This window comes from Nannospalax galili, unplaced genomic scaffold (assembly GCF_000622305.1).
Source record: "Nannospalax galili isolate Female #2095 unplaced genomic scaffold, S.galili_v1.0 scaffold98, whole genome shotgun sequence".
Classification (NCBI taxonomy): domain Eukaryota; kingdom Metazoa; phylum Chordata; class Mammalia; order Rodentia; family Spalacidae; genus Nannospalax; species Nannospalax galili.
In genome coordinates, this window is record NW_008342013.1 from 472,470 (window position 1) to 485,178 (window position 12,709).

Genomic DNA, 12,709 nt, shown 5'->3' on the forward strand with positions numbered 1-12,709 from the left:
TCATTTATTTGTGGTCTCTCCAATCTTTTTTTAATGTAGGCTCTTAAAGCTATAAATTTCCCTCTAAGAATTGCTTTCAATGTGTCCCACAGGTTTTGTTCTGTTGTATTGTCCTTTTCATTTAGTTCCAGAATACTTTTGTTTCTTTCTTAATTTCTCCTTCGACCCATTCATCATTCAGGAGTGTGTTGTTTAATCTCCATGTGTTCATTTAGTTGCTAGGGTTTCTTCTGGTGTTGATTTTAAGTTTAATTGCACTGTGGTCTGATACAATTCATGGAATTATTTCAATCTTTTTGTATTTGTTGAGGTTCGTTTTGTGCCCCAGTATATGGTCCCTTTTGGAGAACATTCCAGGGGTCACTGAATAGAAAGTAAATTCTTTGGTGCTTGGGTAGACTATTCGGTAGATGTCTGTTAGACCCATTTGATGTATGGTATTTTTTTTTTTTTTTGATGTATCTTATTGTTTAATTCAGATGTCTCTCTGTTAACGGTCTGTCGTGTTGACCTATCTAATGGAGGCAATGGGGTATTGAAGTCCCCTACTATTAATGAATTGGGATTAATGTGGTTCTTAAAGTCCTGTAGTGTTTTTTTTTTTTTTTTAAAGAAGGTGGGTGCACCAGAATTTTGTGAATATATGTTCATGATTGTAATATCTTCTTGGTCTGTTGTTCCTTTGATCAGAATGAAATGGCCGTCTATCTCTTCTGATTAGTTTTAGTTTAGAGTCTATTTTATCAGATATTAGAATTGCAACACCTACTTTTTTCGTAGTACCATTTGCTTGGTATATTTTTTTCCACCCTTTCACCTTAAGGTAGTGCCTGTCCTTGAAAGTGAGATGAGTTTCTTGTAGACAAAGTTGGATTTTGTTTCTTAATCCATTCACCTAGTCTTTGTCTTTTGACTGGGGAGTTCAGCCCGTTAATATTTAAAGTTATCAATGACAGATGTCTATTGAATCCTGTAATTTTTATTTCTGTTCACATTCTTGATATAGCTGTGTACTTCCACAGTTATACCTTCATTGAATTTTGTTCTGCAACCCCTTGGGTATAGTCATTCCTTTCTTCAGCTCTTTGTATTGCTTCAAGAACTCTCTGAAGGGCTGGTTTTGTGGACATGAATTCTTTCAGCCTATTTATATCATAGAAGAATTTTCTTTCCCCTTTGAATATAATAGACATTTTGGCTGGGCAAAGCAATCTGGATTGACATCTGTGGTCATTTAGAACTGGGAATACTTTGGTCCAGGCTCTTGTGGCTTTCATAGTTTGCACTGAAAAGTCAGTTGTTTTTCTGATGGGTTTTCCTTTACATGTGACTTGTTTTTCTTTTTCAGCTTTTAGTATTCTCTTCATTTTGTACGTTTAGTGTTTTTACTACATGTCCCGTGGAGAGTTTCTTTTCTGGTCTTGTCTATTTGGTAGTCTATGTGCTTCTTGTATTTGTAAGGACATGTCTTTAATTTGGGGAAATATTCTCCTACAATCCTGTTGAATATCTGGTCCATACCTTTATCTTGGGATTCTTCTCCTTCCTGTATGCCTATGCTGCATAAGTTTAGTCTTTTTATGGTGTCACACAATTCCTGCATATTCCGTTCTTGTGTTTTTTAAAATTTTACAGAATCTTTCCTTGAGTGGTCTAGTTCATCCACTTTATCTTCTAGTCTTGATATTCCGTTTTCCATTTCATTCATCCTGTTGGTGAGGCTTTCTCCTATCATTTCTAATTGGCTTACTGAGTGTTTCAATGCTGTCTTTGTTTCAGCCCAAGTAGTCTTCAATATTTCTCCTTTCTGAATTCATTCAAAAGTTTATCCCAATCTTCTTTAAGTTCTTTGATTTCTTTGTTTGTGCTTTGTTTACATTCACTGAATTCTTTTTGTCATGTTTATAATTGTTCGTTTGAGGTCCATATCCTGTGTTTTCTCTGGGAAGTTCCCATTGTACTCCTCTAGAGGACTGTAGGTACTTGGTGGAGATATATTATTTTGGTTTTTCATTTTGTTATTTTTTTCTCTGTGATTTTGACATGTGGATTTCTTTTGTAGTTTCTGATTCTTGAGTGAAACTCAAGCCTTCAGTTGTTGAGTTTAGGTCTGCTTCTTTTTGTAAACTTTGAGTGCATTTTTGGGTCCATGAAAAGCTGGTTGGTCTAGGCTTCAGGTTCTCTTTTTTGATTTTATTTTGGAGAGGTCAAATTGCTTTCATCTTCAGGAGTTCCCACAGAGGCCCATGTCAGATGAGGATCAGATGCTCTCAGGCTTTTTCCTAAGGTCTGGATCTCTCCAGGAAAGATGCTGGCCTCAGAAATTTGGGGGCTGGGCTGGCCTGGGAGCAGGGTCCAGGAAAGATGCTGGTCCGAGGAAGCTGGTGGCTGTTCCTCTCAGGGATGCAAAGGGAGGTGGGGGCAGGAAGAGTCCTGGGGGGAACTGGGTTGGTTCCCCCCAGGAGGGGGGAAAGGATCAGGAAGCTGTTGGACTCTGGGCCAAGAGATCTATTGCAAAGGATCAGGAAGCTGTTGGACTTTGGGCCAAGAGATCATCCCAAGGGTCTGGGGCACCATGACAAGAAATGGGCCAGTATCCAGGCCGGGGGGAGAGTTGGGGTGGTGGAGCTGGGAGGGTAAAAAAGGCCTGGGGAGTCAAGGTGCAGTTGCCGCTGCGGAACTCACCCAGGAAAGACACTGACACCAGGAAGCTGGTGGCTGTGCCACCCAGCAATGTAAAGGGATGAATAGTAATATCTTTTAACAGTCAGCAAATCAATCATCTGTTTTTTATCAGTGCATTTATTCTGTCTAATGATAAAGAGAACTTTTGCCCCAGAGGTTCTAGTTGATCCAAAGTGAATTTTATAATTTTTGCATTTCTTTAGAAATAAGCACATAAACAGGCATATTCCATTTTTTGGCACTTAAACTTTTTTTTTTTTTGAGTTTTTGTTTATTTCCCTGTAGCCAAAGATGGCTTGGATCTTACTGTGTAGACCAAGCTGGCCTTGATCCCACAAAGATCTACCTGCCTCTGCCTCCTGAATGGTGGGATTAAAGTGTGCACCACCATGCCTGGCTTGGCACATAGTTTTGGCATGCTAAATTTACATAGCGATGGTGTTTTTAAGTTAAGTAAATAATCCTTGGGGAATTTGATTTGTGTATGTATGTGCACACACACACACACACATATACTGTGTGTATATCAGATACCACAATTGCTGAATCTTATGGTAATTCTATTTAGCTTTTTGAGATAACTACTGACCCGTTCTTCAAAGTGACTGTATCATTTTACATCCCCAGCAGCAATGCATGAGATTCAATTTCTCCAGAAAACATTCTTTGTTTTACCTCCTGGGAAAGATCAGGTGAATTTTTGGTTGTCATCCTTATCAGTATTGTTGTATAAAAGACAAGATAAGTACTTTACAAACAGCTTTAAAATAAGACATTTTAATTGAAGTCCACTTTGTGATTTGTACTGATATGAAGAACAAAAAGCAAAAGTGAGTAAGAAGAATTTTATTCCTGAGTTTCTAGCCCAGTGTTTGAAAGCTTACAGAGACCTGCAAGACAATAAGACATTCCTCAAAGCTTGTGTTTCAGGAAGCTCATGTTCTCATAAGGAAAGAAAGTGTCCTTTCTCCCTGTTTTGGAGGGACTTTGAATTTAACAAAAAGAAAAGAAAAATGAGTGAAATTATATAATGCTTTTGTTATCCTAAAGAAATCTGTGTAAAAGATAATGGGTCCTCAGAAAGATTGTAAGAACCAGGGAGGAGGTACGTGACCATACGGAAATAGTCCTACAGGCACCAGGGACCCTTCTCACACAAACCTACAACGATGGTGTCAGCATGCACATGACCCAAGCACAAAACTGTGGAAATGAACAGCAAGCTCCTATCTTAGTCGAAGAATTATTGGCAGCTGATTACTGCTGGCTGAGGAAGAGTAGATCTTCTTGAAGAGAGAGACTCTAGATAGGCTGACTAAACCCTGGTGGATGAACTTACGCTGAGGGACATCTCGGCATACTAACTTTACATAATAGGCCTTAATACAAATGACAGAATGTATGAGCTCTAGTGGGGGGGGTGTGAGAGGGTGCCAAAGCGGAAGGGGTAAAGGGGTATAAAGATGATTTTATGTATGAAATACACAAAAATCCAATAAAATTATAATAAAAAATGTGTCCTGTATTTTCAGTCATTACAGAACTGTTCAGGATATGAATGAATTTCTGGAGGAATTTGAGAATGTTATTTTTTGAAATTAAACACCCTCAGGTAGGGTTGGATTTCAGTAGTAGGAAAGTTTTTGCCCTATATGAAACTGATGGTTCTTATGTTTGTTTTTTAAAATATTCATCTTTATTATCCTTGAGTGAAGAATACTGGATTTTTTTAAAAAGAAGTATATTTACTCTATAGATGATTCTAGCCTCACCATCAAACAGACTTTGCTCTTCAGAAGTACTTCCCAGTAAATGATACATACCTATGAAAGTCCCTGTGGAGAGTCAGAATCAACTTAAAACTTCTAAAATATATGTGGGAATTATCTAGTTTTTATTGTATTTTCTTCTCCTTTACATCTTAAAGCTTTTTTGATCAATTAGGTTTTTTACTCAGTTACTGTTATAGAAAAAACACTGCTAAGCACCAGGGATGGTTTTATAAAGAGTTATTTAATTCACTCAAAATTTATTAAATACCTACAGGGTACAGAATTCTTTGACAGTATAGGAAATGATTCCTGTCCTCTAGGAGCAAGCAGTCTAAACTATTCAGGAGAAAGTAGATAATACACATGAAACACACAGGAAATCAGAAGGTATCAGGTAGTGATACTAAGTGGTCTGTAAGTTCTGAGAAAGCCAAGGTCATTGTGAATGAGAATAATAGTAAAATGTGTCAGAATAGAGAGTTGAAATGGACTCTGAAGATGTTGGAATTCCAGCGGTGTGAGGGGAAACCAAAGGCAGATGACCTAGGGAACTAGAAGGCATACTAAATTGTGACATGAAGTAGTAAAGTTAATGTAAAGGAGCAGACCAAGCCTCCTCCTTCAGAGCTTGAGGACAGTGGAAAAAGGTGGGCCTTGTAGCATTGCGACTTGAGAGAAAGACTTGGTGCAGTTAAGACAGTAAGGTTACACAATAAGATGATATAAACCCAGCAGAAGGACCTTGAGTTTTATTTCATTATCTATAATAAAATATTATCTCAGGCCAGTTGGAAGTGGACCAACTGTATGTTGTGCATGAGCTTGAGGTTTGTTGTATGCCAAGATGAGCTAAATCCTTTCGTATTTTTAGTTTTTTGTTATCATGCAAAGTAACGTGTTTACTAATGGCATTTTACATGTACATATATATCATTTTATTTTGCTCCTGTTCACCCTCAATCTTCTATAATGAGCTTACCTTACCTTTAGCTTTTCTTCAACAATCCATTTGATTTGACTAATGGCATTGAATATTGTTATATATTTAAAATGTTAAAATTAGCAAATGTTTCTTTTCACAGAATTTTTGTTGGGAACACATTTGTGCCTGAGATCCAGGGGTTCGTTCAATTTATTTCTACTTACCTAGCTATTGCTTGCCTGCTGCTTGGGTCTTCACATGCTTTCTGTAATTTTCCTTTTTTCATTTAACTGAATAGGTGGAACTGATTTGTGGTGAGAATATAGAATTTGCTTTCAGGATTTGTTCTTTCTACCCATGTCCCTGCCACTCCACAGTGACTCAGTAGTTTTTATGAGTGTTTCTGATTCTCACGTCCATTACTAGTATAATAATGTTCCTTGATTTTGTCTTCATACAACTTTCCAGATGGCATTACACTCTTAACTTCCTACATGTTTCTCAACTATCTATTACGTGGAATTTCCATGATTCTTCTTCTTCTTTAGGCCTTTTGAATTATTTGTAGTTCCATAGAGTACGTTATCTTGTTTTCTGGATTTTATTTTTCCAAATGCATGTTTTCATGATTTGTCTAACTATACCCAGAGTGTTATTTTTTTTTTTTCCTTAAAGATTTCCCCCTATATCAGGGTTGTCTTGCATCTACGTGTAGGTATTGCTGAGCAGATGTTCTTGTTCCTTCTGGGACACTACTTACTTCACTAAGAGTGTTTTTGTGGATACAGTTCAGTTACACTGGTAGAATACTGATGCCACAGTTTGACCATCAGTGCAGATGTGGGTGGGGACAGGACACAAATTCTTTATTTCTTCCATTCTTTCATTCATCACAAAACTGACACAGGTGGGACTGGACCCAGCCTTAGAAAAGGAAGATTTTGTGTAAGAAAAGGCAATTAAAGTATGAATTAGAAACCAGGAAAATAATTTCTTTTCTTCTTAAAATGTTTGTGCTTTTAAATGTCAGTTTTTATTCTTTGGCAGTTTCAGGTTTGTACGTGTTTGGTTACTTTTACTCTCAACTGCCCTCTCTTGCCCCTTCCTCTCCTGCTAAGCCATCCTCTCTACTTTTGTATTTATTTCTTCTTCTTTATTTTGTGACTCACTGAGTTGAATTAGGGTTACTTGCATGAGTGTGTGTGTGTGTGTGTGTGTGTGTGTGTGTGCGTGTGTGTTATATACTAGAGCTATGGCTATACCAATGATTATACCACTTTAGAAATGACTTCCCCCCTTTTAGCAACCATTAACTGCCAATAGTTTCTCAGGGAGGGGTGGCCTTAACAAACCACTCCCCTATACATGATGGACCGTTGACAGGTATACAGATATGGTATAGGTAGCCACGGCTGCTGTGAGTTCATGACTGTAGCAGCCATGTCATGTTCAGAAGACAGTGTTTCACTCTTTTCCATCTAATGCCTCTTACATTGTTTCTACTCCCTCTTCTCTGGTGTTCCCTGAAGCTTGAAGGGGTGACAAAGATGTCCTGTTGAGAGCTGAGCACCCAACAGATACTTCTTCTCAGCACTTGGATCAGGTATGAACCTCTGCATTGACTGCTGCCTATTGCAAACAGAAGCTTCTTTGGCTAAGACTGAGAGCAGCACTCATCTTTGGGTATAAACATAAATATTTGAAAGGCATTTGACATTGTGTCCATTTAGCGAAATAGTATTGTAGGATCCCCATTAAGCCTATGATCTCCAAGGCTTTTGACTGGGTTTATCACGAGATATTCCCTCCAGTGGAGTGGGCCTCAAGTCTAATCAGAAAGTGGTTAGTCACTCCCATAACAATCACACCAATAGGCATATTTTGCCTTGAAGTTCAGTATTGTAACTTGCAGGGTGCACAGCTGAGTAAGACCATTGATGACTTTTCTCTCCCAGCAGCCTGAATAGCCTATTCTGGCATCATGAAAACTAGGCAGCAGGGAGGAAGTTTCCATTTCACTTCCTGCTTGACTTATGTCCTGCAGCTGAAGTATGTGGTGTCTTCAGTAATAGGATCAATACCATTTAGTTCTGGTGGGTAACCAAGAGCAAAGTCCTGTATTGTTTTGGAGGCTTTTGGAGCCTCTCTCACCAACAACTCATAAGGAAGCATCCCCCACCTGGCACTAGGATTTTCATTTAATGACCTGTGGCTTCTGGGGGCAGCATTATCTATTTAAGCTTATTTTTGAATTATGCTTTTAAAATTAGCTTATAAAACAATAGGCTTCATTATAGCTTTTCCATGTATCTTTAGTTTTTGCCAACCCTCTCTGTACCCACCTTTTCCCTATGCCTTCACTCTTATCCCTGCTTAAACCATCCTGCCCCCAATATTCTCACCTTCTTTTTCATCTCACATGTGTTTGACTATCCCGTCTCCCGTAAGAACACCCCTCTAAATGTTCTAAGCTAGGGTTTATGTATGAGAGGTAATATGTGGTGTTGGTCTTTCTGGCTTGGGTTACCTCACCTGGTATAGTATTTCCAGTTCCATTCATGAGAAAAACCATTTCTAAAATCTAAGTTTTTCCTTCCCGAAAGGAATTAAATCCTTTAGACAGTGCTTGTGTGTGTATTTCCCTTTTCTCCTACTGATACACCGTGCCTCTGAGTGCCTCCTCCTCCTATCTATCTTTGGGAAATGTTGTCTGCTAGAATTTATTTTCCTCAGCAATCATATCTGCTAGTTTGAAATCATTTTGCACTTGCCCATTAGCACTTCCCATGATAGCCTTTGATAACCCATATCTTCCACTGCAGCCGAGTGTTTGTATGATTGCTTTAGGTGTTGGTATCTTTTGAGGCCTTGGTGCCAGTGTGGATTTTAGAAGTGCCTTTTTGTTTCTTCTAGGTGTCTAATGGATAACTCTTGAATAAGACATCACATACCTCTTCCCAAAGATAAACATTAAGTTTCACACATAGTAAAGTTTAAACCAATAATACAAAGACAAGTATTTTCTTTAATGCCCCCAAAGGATTCTCTCATTATGAAAACAGAACTTGACTTTGCCATAAGGATACAGAGTATAATATTTCTCAGTCTCTGAATGACTACCTTACTAAAATTGAGCTCCCTTAGTCTGCTTGCTGTTCAAAAGAAAGAGTTCATGGCTACGTCATGACAGTTCACTTTGAAAATAAACTCCAATTGCAGGTGTTAAATCATTATTTGCAAGGTTAAATTATTGAAGAGTAGCTATTATCTAGCCTCTTTATTAATGAAGTAGGTTTTAAATTTTTTTTTTCAATTGTGTATCTACCATGTTACCTTTGTCATATTTCTCTAAAAGCCTGTCAACATCATTTTGTCAAGTGCCCTTTGGTACGCTCTGATAATCTGGTATATTTCTATCATAACATCACACCATAATACTGATTATTTACTTTTCTATTTCTATAGCATATTGGATTTAGTGAGTAATCTGTAATGTCTATTGAATGATAAATAGAAGAATCTGTTATTCTTAAAAAAATATCTATTGCCAGAACAAGCCATAATCATTATATTTAATATTCTTTATATTTTTATTCATTATTTTTATTTTATGTGTATGAGTGTATTGCCCTGCATGTATGTGAATGCACCTATGTCGCTTCGGATTCCCCTGGTTAATTTTCATATAGAACCAGTTTATTTTCTAGTGATTCAAATATGGTTTATACAATTTTTTTGTTGTTTCAAGTTAAATTTTGAATTCTAAGAACCATAATTAAGCAAAAAGTATTAGAGAGTTGCTGAGACCCAGCTCACAATTGGTATTTCCTTCACTCTCTGGAACTGCTGCATGTCTTAAAAGTCAGAACTTGAAATAAGGGGGAATGTTCTGAGTCAGTCTCCTTTCATCAGTAGATGGCAGACAGCCAATCACTGTTCTTCCATCATTGATTTATTCCTATGTTTATTTTTGCAAAAAGGTAGTATCTTTTTACTATAGAACAGCTTCAATTTGCAATATAATTTCTGTTTAAAAGGAAATAAAATTATTGAGGAGTTGAAAAAAGAAATATGCTTAAAAGGCACATTTTCCTTTTCTAAATATGTGTATTTATGCACAAGTATACAGGAAATTCATGAAGTACTCCTAAATTTGTGTGTTACATTGTACGTGCACCTTCTATTAAGAAGTGTTAAAAGTCAATGCACACATTCAGACCTAAGCTTCTTGGCTCACTGTTGCTCATATAAATTACAGATTCTTTGGGTATTTTATAACATTGATCACTTGAAGGGGAAGTTGTTTCAGCCAAAGCTTTTCCTTCATATTAAGAAAAATTAGTAAAATGCCTGTTTCATGACCAAATTATTGCTTGACTTCTTTTTTAGAAATTTCAAGAAATTGCAGAAAAAAATATGGAAAAATTAAGCCATATTGAGAAGTCACATGAACAACTGGTTCTAGAAAATTCTCACTTCAAAAATGTGTTGTCAAAGACTCAAAGGGAACAGACATGCTTGCTGGCAGCATGTGCACTAATGGCTGGGGCCTTGTATCCCCTCTATAGCAGATCGTTTGCCTTATCCACACAGAGAGATTATCTCCAGGAGCAAGTCAACACCTTGGAAGTGTTCAAACTGGAAATTAGAACTCTAGCTCAGGCATTGTCAACAATAGAGGAAAAGAAACAAGAAGACACCAAAATAAAGAAAAAACCATTCAAAGGATTGATACGTGTATTCCGGAGAGGTGTTATTGTAATTTTGGCAGCCAATAGACTCCAGACTTTGGGCCAATCATGTGCTTCTCTTTTTACCTGGATGGAAAGTTTTAAAGAAGGTGTAGGAATACTAGTGTGTACAGGAGAACCCAAAGACAAGCATAAATTTCCAAGTAAGCTAACTTGTGCTTTTTAAAACCTAAGTTACATGTAAGTAAAGTACAATGTGTATCTAGTTGAGTATTATACTAAACTGTCAAAGACTTATGTACTATGTCAAATAGTATAACTTAGTCCATTATATGTGTAAACAACCATTATGTAATATGTCAAATAATTTGACTTAGTCCAGTATATGTGTATAAACCAGAATGAAATAATTAGAGTTAAACATCTCTAAAAAAAGAATGCTGGGCATGGTGGCACACACTTTTAATCCCAGCACTCGGGAGGCAGAGGCAGATGGATCTCTGTGAGTTCAAGGCCAGCCTGGTCCACATAGTGAGTTCCAGGACAGCTGGGGCTACAGGGAGACCCTGTCTCAAAAAGACAAAAAAAAAAAGTGATGCAAATGTGAAATTTCCAGCAAACTTTTTTTGAATGCTTTGCTGTTTTGAAGAAACAAGATTCAGTTGTTAACTTTTGAAAATGCATGTGCTGGGGATTGAACCTAGGGCTACACTCATAGTAAACAAGTGTTCTACCTGCATCAAGTGTCCCTGAGAGCTAACTCATAAAAAAGCAGGCATTGTAATATTCCTGAAACTAAAGAAAATTTCTTCTCTGTCCTTTTTGATGGCAGTTACTTAATATTAGGTCAATCAAATGTAACATTTTTAGATTTTTCTGTACTAGGGAATGTTATGTATACAAATTTGATTTATTTCTTAACTACTGAACACTGCTATGAAATTTATGTATGGATTCTAACAACATTTGTAGCATCGTATAATGACTGTTTCATGTTTTTGCAGAACATCAACGGGAGCAGCAACGTTGTTTGCAAGCACTCAGTTGGCTCACCAGTTCTGACCTTCTTGCTGCTATAATCAGTTCTATGACAGAGCTGCAAGAAGTCATTAGTAAAACAGGTATGGTCACTTCTTTTATGCCCTTACAAAATATACTTAAAAGCAAATGCTCAGAAATTCTTTATGCTACAAATTCTAATAAACTATTTGGGAGGAAAATGCATTTGTTTTTTTCTTTTATTTAGCCACAGAAAGATAGTTAAATCTATATTTAAAGATACAGTAAATGAATATATATTTTGATGGTGAACTTTGTCTTTATTTATGAGAGAAATTAAGTGACAGCTCTTGGTAAATATATCTACTTCATTTCTCCCCCGTTGTGATCTGTTTTTCCTATGAGAAATCAACCAATCATTAGTTTTCTCTGTATTAAGTGGTAGAGACACTGTTTTCATTTTGGTCTTTTGGTTTCAGAAGCTTGATGAATAATTGAGCTAGTGGGAGGCTGTTCATTTGGCGATACATATTTAAAAATTTTTTCCTATTTATTTTAGGTAGAGTTAATCTGAATAGTCTGTCCCTTTCTACCCTGTATGTATGTATGTATGTCTCCTCTAACCAGTGATTTCCAAAGGTCTAAAATTTTGTGTTTTTTTTAATGATTGAGATTGTATATTTTTATGTGTGCGTGTATATGAAAAGTGTAATGAAAACTAGTTTTTCCTAAGCAAAAGAAATGTTGGATGTACCTTGGGTAAGCTCTACCAGAGGTCTAGTTATAGTCATTTATGATACATTAATAGTAAAGTTAGTAAAATCTTCTTAAAATTTGCCTGCTTGATGACATGTAAGCATAAAAGAGACAGTTATAAGATGTAATTTAATTTTTAAGACAGTTGTATGTAAATTTCAGTAATTTCAAGTATGTAAACCTAGACTCTTCTTCTATTAGGAAGCTTATGATTTTAAAAAAAAATTTTAAGTGTAGCCATTGATCCGCTGATATTTGTAAATCATGAACATATTAATGCATTAGTAAATTCTTTTTTTTTTTTTTTTTTTTTTTTTTTTTTTTTTTTTTTTTTACTCCCTGTAGCCCAGCTGTCCTGGAACTCTCTATGTGGAACAAGCTGGCCTTGAACTCACAGAGATCCACCTGGCTCTGCCTCCCAAGTGCTGGAATTAAAGGCATGTGCCACCATGCCTGGCTGTGCATTAGTAAATTCTTAACATACTGTGTTTGAAGTCAAAAAATTCTTAAATTATTTGAAGAATTTTGGTACTACAGGCTCAAAGCAAAAGCAGGCCATTTTGAAAGATCAAAATAATAGTGCTAGGATTTAGTTGAATAAATAGATGACGTGTTAGCCATATTCTTTTTAAATACTTTTAAAGTTAACATGTAAAGTAATGGGTATCTTTATGGCATTTTAATGCATATATGTAATTATAGTTTATTATTCATTTCCTTCTGTATTCATCATACATTTATTCCATATTTTCCTTCCCTCTGTCCCTGAAGAGCTCTTTCTTCCATGCACGTTCCTTTTTCTACTTTCCTGACGTGCATACACACATGATGTGTACACACACGTTCAAATTTAAATCTATATTCTACATATGAGAAAAGACATG

The 12,709-nt window shown here is 36.5% G+C and overlaps 1 protein-coding gene across 1 annotated transcript in view; it reads left to right on the plus strand.

Moving 5' to 3' along the window:
* The window catches only part of Ccdc171 (coiled-coil domain containing 171), a 484,039-nt gene that overhangs the window by 217,000 nt on the left and 254,330 nt on the right, over positions 1-12,709 (plus strand). Inside the window, exons 17-18 of the mRNA XM_029565763.1 lie at positions 9,769-10,273; positions 11,075-11,191. Of these exons, the coding sequence (XP_029421623.1) occupies positions 9,769-10,273; positions 11,075-11,191 (622 nt within the window). The remainder of the gene's footprint in view (positions 1-9,768; positions 10,274-11,074; positions 11,192-12,709) is intronic.